Source organism: Berghia stephanieae, chromosome 2 (assembly GCF_034508935.2).
Source record: "Berghia stephanieae isolate SIO BIC M18660-M18661 chromosome 2, UCSD_Bste_1.3, whole genome shotgun sequence".
NCBI lineage: Eukaryota > Metazoa > Mollusca > Gastropoda > Nudibranchia > Aeolidiidae > Berghia > Berghia stephanieae.
The window spans coordinates 86,668,312-86,685,811 of NC_088361.1; the positions used below are offsets into that span (position 1 = coordinate 86,668,312).

The 17,500-nt window shown below is 38.0% G+C and overlaps 1 protein-coding gene across 2 annotated transcripts in view; it reads right to left on the minus strand.

Moving 5' to 3' along the window:
• LOC144965729 (neuronal acetylcholine receptor subunit alpha-10-like) overlaps positions 1-17,500 on the minus strand; it is a 99,746-nt gene that overhangs the window by 71,252 nt on the left and 10,994 nt on the right. For both annotated transcript variants that reach the window (XM_078901368.1, XM_078901369.1), the window contains exon 2: positions 7,506-7,834. In XM_078901368.1, coding sequence (XP_078757494.1) covers positions 7,506-7,575 — 70 coding nt within the window. In that variant the 5' untranslated portion in view covers positions 7,576-7,834. The remainder of the gene's footprint in view (positions 1-7,505; positions 7,835-17,500) is intronic.

Sequence of the window (17,500 nt, forward strand, 5' to 3'; positions counted from 1 at the left end):
GTCAACTGTCAATTCTATATTTAGGCCAATGAAAGTTTCATTAAAACTCAAATTGAACCAAAAAAAAGAGGAAGTGTGTTCTGATGAATCACATGATTTCAGTCAGTTACAATGCCATCAGAATAACTTTTGTCTCCACTATAGGCTTCCTAATTATTTTTTTTTTTCTTTGACGCAAACTCTTCGATTTCGATCTCCGTTCACTCTCACAAAAAATGTGTACTTTCGACGATCTGCATTTATTTTTATAGTTTTTTTTTTTTTTTTTTTTTTTTTTTTTTTTTTTTTTAATCTAGAGTAGATTCAGGTCAAACCGGACACGGGTCAAACCGGACGCTACCCGACTCGATGTCTAATTTCCTTTTGTTTTGTTTTTTCCCCGGTGCATATTTCTTGTAACTAAGCACATGTCTCTTGTGACATTTTTCCTGCCGTTTCAATGAGTGCAATCAAGGAGAAGTCAAAGAATCGTGTTTTCATCGAGATATTTCTCACAAAACGTAAGTATCCCGTTCTTTGTTATGGGTTGCAAGGTGTGCAAGGAAGTTGCTATTTAAGCTATTTATACGTTTTTATTAAGGATTTTCTGCTCAACCACTGCACTACATGCTATTTTAGGATCGTTTGATTGTGGTTAGATCGTCTGACGATGTCCGGTTTTCATTTTAGCTCCAGTGGGGGGGGGGGGGGGGGTGTCCGGTTTGACCAAAGAAATTTTAAACGATTCAGGTGAAACCGGACGGGTTGATTAAGTTGTTTATTATTATTCTAGACGTCTATAATATTATTTGTTGCAATGCTTTCCTTGTATTTCTGTTGACCGGCCTATGTTTATCATGATTATTATTATTATTATAAAATTAGGGAGGCCTTCCGAAAGCGTCTACACCTACATCCCCAGTATTATAATGTTTTGGGAGGGGGGAAACTTTTTTTATAATGTTCTGGTAGGGGGTTTGGGGGGGGGAGACTTTAAAAATAAAACTTTTCCCCCTCTCAAACCCCCTACTAGAACATTATAAAAAATACTGGGGATGTAGGAGCTTTCGGAAGGCATCCCTAAAATTATATTATGTTCACCATTGTAAAGGAAAATTTACATTATTAGACTAGCCAGTCTATGAAAATGAAGTTCAAATATCTAAATAAAGTTAATTTTTTCACATTGTTACAGGCACCAAGATGCCGCGATCAAAGTACACTGACAAGAGTGTGGATGCTGCACTTGATGCCATCCGCACCAAAAATCTTTCATTCCGCCAGGCCGCTGCGACCTACTCTGTCCCGAAATCAACCCTGATGGACAAGATGGCCAGAAAATACCCCGTCCATAGGGTATCTCATACAGTGTTGGCCACAGAGGAGGAGAAAAAACTTGTCAAATGGATGGTGGCCTGTGCCAGGGCAGGTGAAGGGAAGGACAGGGAGCAGCTGTGCCTGGAGGTGCAAAGAATAATGAATGCTGAAGGCAGAGAGACCCCTTTCAAAAACAACAAGCCAGGATATTACTGGTACAAAGCATTCATGGAGAGACACAAGGGGGAGGTGCGGGGGAGAAAAGCGATGTCCCTTGGGGAACAACGCGCCCAGGTATCAGAAGGAAAGATACGTGGGTGGTTCCACACCATGCGGACATCGCTAATGTCAAATGGCATCGACATTACCAAGGTTCCCCCCCCCCCCAGCAACGTCTTCAATTGCGACGAGACTGGCTTCCCTTTCTACCTGGGAGGTTCAGTCATCATTGCAGACATTTCTTCCAAGCACCCCTATCAAGTCGGCTCCGATAACAAAACCCAAGTGACGGTGCTCGGAAGGGGAAGGGCAAGAAGAGGAGAGTGGAAGAAAGAGTGGAGTCTAGTGCAGAGGATGATGATACGATGGTTGTGTATGATGACAGGTCGGACGTTGAGATGGATATGAATGAGTTATGTGGTGTGAATGACAAAGATGAACGTTTATGTGATTTTTGTGGAAGTGATAGGAGCCTGGATGGATGGATTTGGTGCAAGTGTGGGAGGTGATACCACAGAGGATGTACTGGCAGAGAGAGAGAGAGAAGATACTGGGGATGAGTGAGGAGGAGATCAGTGTTTTCACGTTTGTTTGTACATTGTGCAAGTGACATGTTGCGTTATGATTATGTACCCTATTAATTGTTTTGAATAAATTTTTTGTCTTTCTCTGTTGAAAATGAACATAAACGTGTTTATTTATCTATCTGTACGTCTAGATCTAGTCTAGCTATTTATGAAAATATATGGCAGTCGTTTTGGGGGAAGGAAACATTCTGCCAATTTATGGAAAGAGTCCTTCAAAGTCCTTGGAATGCTGGAATCGAACCCTAAATTGACCAATGACCCGGCAGATATTTTACAAACTGAGCCTATGGATCTGTTGTAACTGTTTTTGAATTGAAAACTATTAAAAAAACAAAAGGAAACAGCGTTTTTCAACATCCGTGAAGGGTGTCCGGTTTGCCCAAGTTGGGTGTCCGGTTGGACCTTAACGTTCCATAAGTGTCCGGTAGTACCAAAATGTCACGAATAACATTTTGCGTCGAGAACATGGAAAAGACTGCTTAGGGTGCAAAATCGGCTTGTTCACCTGAAACCGGCCACTTGAGCGTTACATGTTACGACATCACTATACAGCATTGGTCTTATTTCTGGCCAGCAGTCTTCCATTCTCTGAGACGACCACAGATAAGGCTTGTGTGTCCGGTAAGCCTGAATCTACTCTAGTGTCAATAGGAACAAGACACTTTTTTACCTTTGCCATTCGTAACCGACGTATTTTCCTTCCGTCTCGAAGCTCTCTCAATCTAAAAATAGCTGCTATCTTGTCGACGCTATGATGTAAGTAACTAGTCTCAAACTGAGCTTGAAGTCCTGCATAAGCAAATGACTAAAACTTATTCCGAAGGTGCCGTGATTCTAGTCTGGGACCTGCTTAGTCAGCTGACATGAAATCCGATTATTTTTCAAGTCCTTGACTAAAGTCAGAGATAGTCCTAGACTAAGCGCTAGTCCGCGTTCATGAAAACGAGCTCAGAAGATCATTTACACAAGGTAAGTATTCAGTCCTCTGGAAGAGTGGTTTTACACTCCAATAAAATAGGAACCAGTTTTTTTTTTACCTCACACTTTTGGTCCCTATTGCATGGAAAGACTTTCCAACCCAAGCGTCCCAAAGGAATCAGTACTGATCAAGTTTTGTTCTCAGGTTTTAAAAATCAATGAGATACTGAAAACGAGACTGTAATCCAGATCATCCGACTAATAGATCAATCCCTTCTTGACGTCACAAATTCTGACCCACCGTCTGAACCCGGTATCGTGTTATTATTTTTAGACAGCCTGGTAGTGATAAGTTCTCACTACAATATATCAATCAGACTCTAAACGTTCAATGTTACACATATATTCCGATAGACTTTCTTTTAATTTTGTGTATTATTGCATTGTTCCTGTACTGTATAGGGTTGATTTTTTTGTTATGCGCCCAGGGCCTTCCAGATGAAGGGATGTTTGGCGGACTACAAATTATTATTATTATTATTATTATTATTATTATTATTATTATTATTATTATTATTATTATTATTATTATTATTATTATTATTATTATGTCGTGCTGAATCAAATGTTTAAAAAAGGACTCTAGTGCCTCAATTATGAATTTTTATTTGGATCAGCAAGTTAACTGTCGCACTCTGGGATAATATATTTAAAAATTTGGCCAGAAAACTCGTCCTTCAAATATTGATCGATTTAAATGAGCCTCATCGTGGCAAAAACTCCCAAACCTGGTACCTTGCGAGGTCTTTCATAGATAACAGGTTGAGAGTTGTTGCCGAATGAGGGGTCATTTAAATCGATCGATATTTGAAGGATGAGTTTTTTGACGAAATTGTTAGATACGTGCCTTTCCAAAGTACGGCATTTACTTGGTTAACAAGCCTCCGTTGTAAAGAAGGAATGCATTTTATCACACTGCTTAAGTCTCAAATCTATTATTTAATTCTAACCATTATTTCACTTTAAATTCAAAACCTCCCATATTGCCATGTTCATTTCCCACTGATATCCCATAGTCCTGGATTCACTCCCCAATAATTGTGTCCACCTCCCATAGTCCCAGGTTCACTTCCCAATGGTATCTACCTCGGGTAGCCTCGGGATGTCTCTTGTCAACCTCCCTTAGTCCCGGGTTCAATCCCCACTGGTATCCATCTCCCACAGTCCAAGATTCACTCCCCAAGTGTATCCACCTCCCATACTCCCGGGTTCACTCCCTACTGGTGCCCACCTCCCATAGGCTGGTCCATGAGTGGATTTCAGTAGATTTCGATGGATTTCAGTAGATTTCGGTGGATTTCGGTATTCAACTAACAATATGAGACCATCATATTCACGGCCAGCTGAAAGATCCATGCATTGAAATAACTTGGATCACACATAGACATTTAAAGTCAAACCATCAAAACTTTATTGAAATAGCTGATAGCGACGTATACTTATTTGCAGGTCTAATTACTCAAATTGTTATGGACTCATTGCTCTGACAGGCATACTCTCAAACCAACATAAAATATTGTCTTTTACAACACTGTCGAATCAAGACCATAATTCCGTTCGATTATCAGTCCTGCTAAAACATGCACGTCAGATTTTAGCATGGGAGAATTGAATAACATACAAGATCTTTTTTTTAAGAAAAAAAATATTGTTCATTCATATTCCTTTTTTGTTTTTTGGGGTTTTTTTTTATTTTCGACAAACCATGTGCCGACGTCATTGCCGCCTTGACATTTCCGGTTTGATGTTGAAATAGCTAGAGCAAACATTTATTCTGACTGAGGTGTAGAGTCTCGGGAGGTCTTGGAAAAGAAAGGGTGTTGGGAGTTGGGAGTGGTTGTAAAAGCATGTGAGAAGAAAGAAACTGTTAGACTAATTCTAGCACCGTCTGGTTCATGTTGATTCACTTATTATGTAGATCATTGTTACTCCTTGTTACAACTTAGAGCCAGGACTACAAGTAAGAACACGTTTCCTTTGATAGCCACCTACTACTCAAAGTTCTGAAGACAATATACTTGACTTGACTTAGATGCCTTTCGCGTCTCGACCGAAAGATCGGGTCGCCTTGGCTGTTTCCAGTATTTCCTGTGTGAGGTGTCTCCAATATTGCCGGTCCTCTGCTAGGGTTCTCAGATTTTCAAGGTCCCCTGCCGTTATGAGACTAATGCTTTGTCCAAGTGTTGTGAGGTTTTTGTTTAGGATCACAGGGAGTGTTGTGATCGGTCTTTCTCTGAAAAGGTTCCCGTGTTTTTGGAAGTATCCCGACATGGCTTGGTTAGCTGGTATGTTTTTGTCCCTGCGTAGTATGTGACCGAAAAGTTGCCATCGTTGTTGTAAAATGTCAAGGGAGATTGGTCTTTCTTTTGTGATCTTATAGAGTGATTCATTTGAGATCTTTTTTGGGTATTTGATGTCCAGTACCCTTCTTAGCTGTGTGCGATGGAAGGCATCCAGATGTTCTTCTTTGGATTTTGTCAACGCCCAAGTGCCGCAGTTATACAGAAGTACCGGTTTTACAAGAGCACGGTACAGTTTCAGTTTGGTTTGTCTCTTTATTTTGTCACCTCTAATCCATACATTGGTGAGTTTACTGAGTGCGGCGTTTGATAGCTGTTTTCTTCTTTGTACATCCTCGGTGTCTCCAATTAGTGAGCCGACTTTCTTTGTTCTTTTCCATTCCTCTTTGTTCCTCGATATTGTTGTAAATTCGGTTTTATTGGCATTGACTTGGAGGTTATATTTCATGAGGGTATTTTGTATGATGTCTATATTTGCTGGTGTTGATCCAATAAAATCGACATCATCTGCATAGGCGATTTCTCTAGGGATTGCATTCTCAATATGAGTCGTTGGTTTTGGAATGACTTTTCGAACTTCTTTCAGAGCGTGTTCTAAGTATATTGTGAACAGAATCGGGCTCAGACTATCTCCTTGGGGGGTCCCGATGTTACTTTCGAACTGCGTCTGTTTTGTGGCCCCGTATATCCTTGGTTGTATCTTTGTGTTGCTGAGGGGAAATCAGATTATTCGGAGCTCGTCTTCGTCTACTATGTCTGTTAATATCTCCAAAAGTTTTCCTCTGTCGATCGTATCAAAGACTGCGGACATATCGATTCCGGTTATTGTTATGGATATTTTTTCTTTGAGTGCCTTTGCTGCCAACCATTTATGTGTCCATACAACGTCCGATGTGCTTCGGTCTTGGCGAAACCCGCTTTGGCTATGTGATAGATATTTTTTCTATTTTCGGTCTAATTCTGTTGAGGACAATAGTTGACAGTGTTTTTCTTATGGTATTCAGTAATGTTATTGGGCGCAGGTTGTTTACCTGAAAACGGAACGAAACAAAATACTGCATTCAATTCGATCACTTATAATAAAACACAGAAACGAGGAATTAGACAAAAAAGTGGAAGACATAGAAAAGTCCAAAAATAACGCATCGTCTATGTTCAAAGCGACGAAATCTCTGAACCGAAAACCATTCAAGAACCCAAAACTACAGGATAAATTTGGCAAACAGACAACAAATCCCAACGATATCCTTGACATTGTAACTGACCACTTCAAGCAGAAATTTCACAAACAAGTCTCACAAATATCGCCCTTCTCAGGAAACCCTAGAGACCTAAACAACCGCATCACAACAACTGAAGTTAGAAATAGCATAAAGTGCCTAAACAATAAGAGATCCCCAGGCGAAGATGAAATTCCCGCTGAATTGCTGAAATGAGGTACCCTCTCCCTGGATCTGAGCATTGCAAACATAATGAACAAAACATTCTCAACACACAAAGACTGGGACATAAACAGCGGTGTCCTAATTACAATACAATATACTTTAGTTGTGTGGTGTTTTTTTTTGGTTTTTTTTTTTTTGGGGGGGGGGGGAGGGGGGGGGGGTTGGTATTATTTGGGCAATCTACTTTTATTGTTTTAGTATAATAAGTGTGACCGACGTGTGCTTATTTGTAGGTCTGATAAACCAAATTATTATTATGGGCTTTTTCTTGTAATGGAAATACTCTCAAACCAACGCAAAATATTGTCAAGTAAATTGATATTAAATCAGGGCCATTATTGAGTTCGATTATCAGACATGCAGAGCATGCGCACGTTGTTTGTGAGCCATCTGCTAAATCTGGTAATATACAGGCATGAAATAGATGCTAAAAATTGGACAAATATACCGAAATATAAAAGTAGAGTTAAATATAATATCTACTTTAATGGGAAGAATGATGCAATATTATCGATATTGCAATGATCTTTTCCCGAAGTCTCAGGTTTGAGAGTTTTAGCCAAGATGAGAAGGTCATTTAAATCTATCGATATTTGAAGGACGAGTTTTGGGGCCAAAATTGTAAATGCATATTTTTTCCAGAGTACGGCAGTTAACTGGTTAAGAGTGTTTGTACTCACCTTCAACTGAATACCAGAGGAGACTGGTCAAGGCCACCAGCGAACACACTGACACAGGACTTGATTTCATTGTTGTGTAAATGCATACTCTCCCATTACAATATCAACTGGCTTGAATATCCCAACTACGACGGTATAACATACATATCAAATTAAGAAATTAAGGTAATCAGAATGTCTGAGGTTCGATCCCCAGTCGAGGTCGACTGATTTTTGGGATGGGTTTTTTTTTCTTGTATTTTTCTTTCTTGCTTTGTCTGCCACCTTTCATACACACTTGTTCACTTCTTTATCTTATAACATAGTCTGTCTTCATCACTTCCTTAAACCTGTAAAAGAGGGAAAATAGAATAAAACGTTTATCTAAAATTATATTGTTTAAAAATGTTAAAATTATGTTGTAGTGAGATTACGTGGTCTTATGGTATGACACTCGCCATCGGATTGAAAGGTCCTGTGTTCGAGTCCTGCTCTGAGCGGCACATAGTTTAGTCTTTGCAAAAGGTTCTTTACGCACATTTTCTGACCGCACTCAGGTGTAAAACGAGTACCTTTCTGTTAACAACGTTGTCTCTGTCAGAAAAATAATATCGCCTAACAAGCGTCAAGTCGTATCGTCCTACATGTGATGTGTTGCTGTTTGTTAGGACCCCTTGTAATGTGCCTTGATCATATTTAATAGATATTGCGCTATATAAATGCTCATTTTTGTGTTTTAAACGTGATAAATAAAAACTAAATTTGCAAAACATAAAAAAAAACAAATTATTTTGACCCATTGAGGCAAAATGGTCTAATGACGGATGAAAATGATGTAAAAAATGAATTTAAAAAAAAAAAAAACAAAAAAAAAATTTGAGCTATAATATAGAAAATTATCAACTTAACGTGCTCCAAACGCTTTATAAGGGGACCTAGCCAACACCAACATTTGACATATAGGACGAGGCGTGACGCCTTTTAGGCGATATTACAATTTTTTTTTTCTGACAGAAACAAACGCTGTTAACAGCTAGGTACTTATTTTACGCTTGAGAGATTGTGAGTAAAGAGCTTTTTTAAAAGAACTCAACTATGCAGAGCGGACTCGAATCTAGGACCTTCCGATCCGAAGGCGAGTGTGATACCACTAGACCACATAGCCGCACAATTAGACGCAAAATTGGTCAAAAATGAGGCAGCGTGGCTCAGCGGTACGGTCTTTGCTTCGGACCCAAAAGGTACCGAGATCGATCACTTGCCGCTGCGCTGTGTGGCCTTGAGCAAGTCACCTCGCCCTAGCTCAATTTGAGGCGCTGCACTGCGGCTGAAGCCTGGGTTATTCAAGTCTTCCCTTGGAATAGACCACAGAGACAAATTTCCCCTATGATGAATAAAGGAAATCTTATTTTATTTTTATTTATTTATTTACTTAAGTTGGCTTAATACACAATATAAAACTATATTGAGAATCGTCTAAAATCTATCGTCTAAAACCGGTAATTATTCGAGATGGATAGAACTCCGAAAAATGACTTCAGAGACAAGTTGATGAGATATACGAAATTCCAGTCTTTTACACTGCAAGAGATAATATTTTTTCTCCATCATGATGAAGTGAAATTAAACAGGGTTCATATTTATGGCTATAAATTCAATTTCCAAAACCTAATCCATACCGACACAATATTGCTTTAGCAGGAGGGGTATATATTTCTTGAACTCAATACAACATAAAAAAAATTAATGGGGGTCAGAGTGGCTCAGCAGTAAGGTCTTTGCTTCTTACCCGACAGGTACCGAGTTCGAATACTCGCTGCGCCGTGTGGCCTTTAACAAATCACCTCGCCCTAGATTAGTTTACGGCGCTGCGCTGTGGCAGACGCTTGTGTTATTCCATTCTTTCCTTGGGATTGACCCTAAAGACAAATTTCCCGTATGAGAAAATCGATGTTTCCATGTTTTTGACTATAAATTCAATGTTCATCGTCAATATCACTCCATGATAACACCGTTAAAGGAAGTCCAGGTTTGGGCGGATTTTAAATTGATCTTTTTTTTTATATAGAGCAATATCCACTAAACGTGATCATAGCGGTTTACAAGGGGTCACAAAGCGGTTTACAAGGGGTCACTGGCCAACAGCAACACTTAATATGGAGGACGAGACATGACGCCTGTTAGGCGATATTACAATCTTTTTCGGATAGAGACTACACTGTTAACGGTCAGGTACTCATTTTACACCTGTATACGGTGAGGGAATGTGGTAAAGAGCCTTTTCCAAGGAATCAACTATGCGCCGAGAGAGCCTCGAACCCAGGACCTTCCAATCCGAAAGCGAGTGTCATACCACAAGACCACATAGCCGCACGAGACGAGGGTCATCGATTTTAATGGATAGCTATTGGAAGGACAAGTTTACTGGCCAAAAAATATTTTAACCGTTTTTTTGTTTACAAAGTACGGCACAAATTGTGTCGGCTTTGACTGTCATGTTGTCCACAGAATATTATTATGTGACATTTCGTTATCATTCACGTGCTCTTTACACGTTGTTACGTGTTAACATTAACATTAATAATTTATATTTAATTTACATTAACTTGTGTTGGTTGCTACGTAGAATTGGGGACATTTTCTCTGTATATATCACCCTCCTCCTCCTCCTTCTTCTTCTTCTCCTCATCGTCCTTCTCCTTCTCTCCCTCTCCCCCGGCTCGTCGTCCTCGTACTCTTCCTCCAATTCTCCGTCCCTCCTTCTCCACCACCACCATTACCATCACCTTCTTCTTTTTCTTCTTCTTCTTCTTCTTCTTCTTCTTCTTCTTCTTCTTCTTCTTCTTCTTCTTCTTCTTCTTCTTCTTCTTCTTCTTCTTCTTCTTCTTCTTCCTCTTCTTCTTCTTCTTCTTCTTCTTCTTCTTCTTCTTCACTGCCTGTAGCCTGGCACTCACCCACAAAGGTGTCGAGTGATGTAAATAGTGTAATGTGCCTAACACAAGGACACAATCACAAAGTTGGCACCAGAATTTTCCCACAATCACTGTCACCTATCCGGCTACTAATAACGCTTATAATTGCTTGACTTTTGTGACAAGACGGCACAACGTACAGCTGATCACTGAACCACACAATAAATTATAATGATGAAATAATGTTAAAAACCGATTGTAATAGTAGTCGTAGTAGTAGCAATAGTAGTAGTAGTAGTAGTAGTAGTAGTAGTAGTAGTAGTAGTAGTAGTAGTAGTAGTAGTGGTAGTAGTAGTAGTAGTAGTAGTAGTAGTAGTAGTAGTAGTAGTAGTAGTAGTAGCAGTAGTAATAGTAGGAGTAGTAGTAGTAGTAGTAGTAGTAGTAGTAGTAGTAGTAGTAGTAGTAGTAGTAGTAGTAGTAGTAGGAGTAGTAGTAGTAGTAGTAGTAGTAGTAGTAGTAGTAGTAGTAGTAGTAGCAGTACCCTTGTAGAGTATAGCCTTGGGAATGGCTTATCGCAACAAAGTCTATTTCACTAGTTTGATCGACCTGATCCTATCGTTAGCGGAATTGGGAAAGAAAGATCTGGGAGTATTCTCAAGTAAATCGCTGCCTTACTCTTTAAAAAACATCTTGTGAAATTTTGGCCACAAAACTCGTCATTCAAATATCAATCGATTAAAATGACTCTCATCTTGTCAAAAACTCTCAAACATGGGACATCAATGAAGTCCCAGTTTTAAAAGTTTTTGACAAGGTGAAAGTCATTTTAATCGATCAATATTTGAAGGGCGAGTTTTCCGGCCAAAATTTCTTTAACGTGTTGTTGCTTTTGTTTTTTTTTTCTCAGAGCACTGGAGTTTTATAGTGGCATGTCGAGCAAATTGAGATGTTGTATAGGGGTGAGAAAGGGGGATGGGGGTAGAGGTGAATGTTAAGTGGGGAGGAGCTAATGGGGGGAGGAGAGGCGTTAATGGTATGGAATCCTGCCTGGATGGATTTGCATGTTCCATGCATGATTAATTACCAAAGATTGATAGGGGTCATACTATCCCAGAAACCAGAATTCTGCCTTACTCTGGAAAAAACCCATATTTAAAATTTTGGCCAGAAAACTCGTCCTTCAAATATCGATCGATTTAAATGACCCTCATCTTGGCAAAAACTCTCAAACCTGGGACTTCGCGAAGTCCGAGGTTTGAGAGTTTTTGCCAAGATGAGGGTCATTTAAATCAATCGATATTTGAAGGACCAGTTTTATGGCCAATTTTTTTTAATATGAGTTTTTCCAGAGTACCGTAGAGTTGGACGATGCGGATACCAACTAGCTTTGGAATAGTCTGTGTAAGACGTCCTTGAATATATAGAAATTATGAAATTTAATTAAGTTTGAACTTAAGTAATTTTTTGTATTACATATTTAAAACTCAGCACCAAGGGCGGAAGAAGAAGAAGAAGAAGAAGAAGAAGAAGAAGATGATGATGATGATGATGATGATGATGATGATGATGATGATGATGATGATGATGATGAAGATGATGAAGAAGAAGAAGAAGAAGAAGAAGAAGAAGAAGAAGAAGAAGAAGAAGAAGAAGAAGAAGAAGAAGAAGAAGAAGAAGAAGAAGAAGAAGAAGAAGAAGAAGAAGAAGAAGAAGAAGAAGAAGAAGAAGAAGAAGAAGAAGAAGAAGAAGAAGAAGAAGAAGAAGACGAAGAAGAAGAAGAAGAAGTACAAGAAAATAACGAGAGGTAGAGATTGAGCAAAGAAATGCAGAGGGGATGGAAAGAGTCTAGGAATGGTATTCAACACTTTTGATTCCCACAAGGAGGTGAAATGAGGGATAAAATGATTTTCACAGAAACTGTTTGTTACAAAATTCACAGTGTCTTGAATTGGACCAATTCCGCATTAAGCAGTATTGGAATCGCGCTTGCATTGCTTAAGAAGCTAGATAATAATTTACGGATCACATTTTTCTAGGATGCAAATTTTTAGTAAAAGTCGTGTCGTTAAAAATTCGATTTTTTGACAAAATGGGTTAATGTAAACAAAATCAATAAATGTAATTTTAATATTTAAGTAGAGTTACCGTCCCGAAAAATAATTGACTGTAATATTCTCGGGCATCATCGTGATTCGCTTTATCCGTACATAAGAATTTTCCTTATAGAGCAGTAAAGTTAGGTGCCCCAAACGTAAACAATAACAAGTTGCTAGTGATTTCCGTTAGGGACCGGAATAATTTACGCACAATATAGGTCTCCCAATTTTGTAGTTTGAGTTGTAGGCAATACACTTTCAGTATTGAAAATATGTTTACATAAAATCTAACAGTTGCAGAAATAATAATATAAGGCTAAATTATTATGAAAATCAGGCTCCGAATAATTCTCGTTTTGTTCACACCAGCGCAATAATTTGCTCTGGTCTAAAAATAGATAGACTGTAACTTTTGATAAATTTTAGAAAATTTTACCTTTTGTTCCATAAAATATCCATATCTAGACATTATTTGATGCATGATCGAGTATTTATGAATATGTGTTTCTTTTGCCACCTAAGAGCCAAATTTTAAAGGTTATTTTTTTCTATTATTTACATTGGAACGTGAGCTGTCAAGACAGGAACATGTGGTTTGCCACGTGCTTCTCGACCTTTGTTTACGTTTGGGGCACCTAACTTTACTGCTCTATTGAATCTGGAGGTTCGATGACTAAAAGTATAAAAGGTATCAGCGATTTAATCTGTTCTTGGAAGAAGTCTCGATAATCTAGGTCGTAATGACATTTATTTATTTCACTTAGTAACAAGTATTGTTCTCTCATTGGAAAGGTGGTTTGATCCGTATCAAGCAGTGTAAGGGCCTGACACTCACCCTCCCCTTTCCGGGTCACCGTTATTGAAGGGCTGACAGAGAGCTGACAGCTATAAGAGGATTAGTAAACCTAAACTGAAATTGTATTTTCATTTATTGTTATTTTTTTGAGTCGTGATAATGTTTAACATGTAATCAGATTTGGCCTGTAGATTTGAATGATAAATAAATAACAATGATAATAACTATTATAATAATGATAACAATAATAGTGAAATAATAATAATAATAATAATAATAATAATAATAATAATAATAATAATAATAATAATAATAATAATAATAATAATAATAATAATAATGATAATAATGATAATAATTAATAATAATAATTATTATTATTATTATTATTATTATTATTATTATTATTATTATTATTATTATTATTATTATTATTATTATGCTTTGGTATACCGCCAAATTCCAAATACAACAAATCTCCGATGCGCTTAATCCTCGTGACAACCCAACATATGAGACACAATACAACCAAATGGAAGTTAAATCGAGTGAAAGGACGTCGTTCTTAGCTGATTTAAAAGATTGCAGCCATGTCACGCTGTACATTCATGTACCCCTATATCTTTCTAGCATATAGACTCACGTGATTTGATGCAGAAATAATCCTGGTTGGAATCTGCTCTTCTTCATTTAAAAACCACTGTACACAGCTGTGTCAATCAAATCCGCGCATGACAAAGGGGATTAGTGCAAAAATGTATAAAGAGCTTCATATCTGATACATATGATATTGATTGGACATGAGTATTAACGATTAATCTCCCGCACTCTGAAAAAAACGAAAAAACATTTTATAAAAAAAAATGGCCAGAAAACTCGACCTTCAAACTAAACATCCATCGATTAACATGATCATCATTATATTATAAACTCTCAAACCTGAGATTTTAAGACAGTCTTCCAGAAGTTCCAGTTTTGAAAGCTTTTGACATGATTAACATCATTTAAATCGATCGATATTTGAAGTTTTCTAGCCAAAAAAAATGTTTAATGTGTTTTTATCGGAGTAAGGCGGTATTGTTGGCGTAAATGGAAAAAAAAGAAGAGAGAGGGCGTGTTCTTGCTGCTTTAGAAATAAAGACTTGAGGTTTTATTTAGCGTAATATCCACCAAATATGCTCCAATCGCTTTATAAGGGGTCCCAAGCCAACACGTAGCCTGGTTAAATCAAACATGGCAACGAGGGTGGACAATTTGGCCAAAACTGGTCACAAAGATAACCATGTCTTTTCTATTCTTTTATCTAATACAAATATTTTTAAAATCTTAGTCGAATCGAACGTTTGTCAAAACAGATGGGCTTTTCAAAGTGGTCAGAGTGTTAGTATGTTCGGGCATGTGAGGGTCTATTTGGTCACTTTTGAAGTCAAAATTGGCCACGAAGAAACTCTGGTTTCTGGCAGCCCTGGTGTTGACTCCCTTGTCATGTATATTGAAATGGGAGTAACCTAAATTTCTCGTGATATCAGTCTGAACTTATTTTAACCCACTCTCCTTCTCCCTTTCCATCAGGCAATGAATGATCCAGCTGGGTCTAAAGCAGATTTAACAGAAAGTCTAATCTCGTACCAATTAACCTACCTAGAGCATGCAAATGTATTTGATAAAATCCGTTTACAGGGAGAGCAGTTGACACAAAAGTATGCTCTTTGATTCCTACCCAGAAAGTACCGGATTCTTTTCCCCTGTGTTGTGTAGCCTTGAGCAAATCATTTCGTCCTAGCCCGTTTTGCAACGCTGACTACGGCTGATGCCTGGGTTAATCTAGTCATCACTTAGAGAGGATAGACGCTAAAGATAAATTTTCCATTGGAAATTTGGCTTGCGTTATGTCATTTATTATTTATTATTAACGCTACAGACTGGGATTAATTCATGCGTCATTGACCTGAGGACTATTTCAATACATGTCCTCAAATGAACGCTAAAATGAGAAGGCGGGTCAAAGTAGGTTAATATGTATCAATCCGCGCTGACAATAAACGTTTCCTGTCTAATTACAACCAACATCCTCGATGATAAATTGGTTAGAAATATCTGGAGAGATAAAACAGTCGTCATAAAAACGTAGTTCCGTGTTATCTAACACGGAATCGATAACAGCAAGGCAAAATTTATCGAAATGGCCTCTCTATTTATTGCTTTAAGCCACAATAAAAATAGAAGGAACGAAATTGACGTCACGAAGCTCTTTGTCATTGTATTTACACATCCATTATAACTATTAGTTCTCACTAAAATATATATCAATCTATACTTTGGACATTCAAGGTTACACATAATTTTGTATGTTGGTACGATGTATGCGGCTGGCGGATGTTGTGAGCATTTAACGAACACATAACAACAGTTGCATAATGTCAATGCTGGTGAGTTGCGAATGGGAGATATAGAGATATGCAGTGAAATATATGTCTAATCATCTCAAAACGGTATTAAATAGTAGTCCTTCGGGGCCATTGGGTGCATGGAGACGGAATTTATCCCGGTTTCTATAGCGTGAAACGGAAAATAGCAATTGCTTGCTATCCTTTGGATAGGACGCTAGTCTATTGCAAAGTACTTTCCGTTAAATCTAACAGATTCAGCTACCCATTCATTGCTGGGTGGACAGGAGGGTCAGAAAAAATCTCGAATGCACCTGGGATCTATATCGGTCCCTTTGCGTGTGAAACGAGTGCTCTACCAACTGAGCTATCGGATATTAAATAGGGATGAACTAAATTCCAAAAGGTGTTTTTAAGTTGATCTTAAAGACCAGAAATGTGATCTTTTAGTTTGTGTCCCTGTAAGAAGCAATATCCACTGTCCTCAACTGGGGATGGAACCTTAGATCCTCTGTTTACAGTAATCAGGATGACAAGGGTTTTTAAAATGATTTTTTATATAGCGCAATATCCACTAAATGTGCTCAAAGCGCTTTACAAGGGGTCCCTGGCTAACAGCAACACTTAACATGTAGGACGTGACATGACGCCTGTTAGGCGGTATTACAATTTTTCGGACAGAGACAACGCTGTTAACGACAAGGTACTCATTTTACACATGAGTACAGTGAGAGAATGTGAGTAAAGAGCTTTTTTCCAACGACTCAACTATGCGCCGAGCGAGTCTCGAACCCAGAACCTTCCAATCCGAAAGCGAGTGGTCATCCAAAATTTTCACCTTCCGACTGATCATGTCATACACTGACACAAATATGTACGTGTGTTTCTAAAGTTCGGCAGTTGAATGGTTATAGTAAGTCTTGGAAATGAGAATTGTTGATATTTATCGATCGATAAATCAAATAAAAGTTTTTCTTATCAACATTAGATTTTTTTTATGTGTAAGAACTTTCTCGTTCTATTCTCTAAATCAAAAAAGGAGATGACCAACGTGTGCTGATATACAGGTTTGATAACCCAAATTGTTATGAGCTCATCGTTGTAACTGAAATACTCTCAAACCAACGTAAAATATTACAACAATGCTAAATAAATCCCACAATACGCTTTAACAGTCGTAACGTCACTTCCCCCGTAATGACGCATGGTAACTTAGTAACTGGCTTTAAACTATCGGAACAATGGCGGATGCCCTTATGAAATATTTCTCCGGGAGCATAAAAGCGTATCCAGAGGGGGAAAAAAACATTATAAATCTGATCATGTTTTGACTTTTACACATTCTGATTACAAGACATATGAAAAGTTCTAGCCAGCATGAAGAATAAAAAGTACCGATTTTCTTTGTTTAGAGCCACGATGGCCGCAGTTGCTGGGCGACGTGACATCAGACTGAATTGAATCCAATTGTTGCGCTGATATGCAGGTCTGATAACCCAAATTGTTATAAACTTGTTGTAATGAAAATACTCTCAAACCAATGTAAAAAACAACATTGCCAAATTAAGCGTACTTTTTATATCAGGCCTGCAAATATGCACATCTCTACTGTGGTGACCATTTCAATAGATTTTAAAATTGAAATGAGATTAATCTTATTAATCACGCGGAATCTAAAATGGGCAATTAATAATAAAGTTATTTTAGTTACTCTTGCCCAATGGAACTAGATAATCAAGTCTTTTTTTTTAATTATAAGTTGTAAGAAGACAAAAATAACAATTAAAGAATGATATCATATATGCTATCTCTCTCTCTCTCTCTC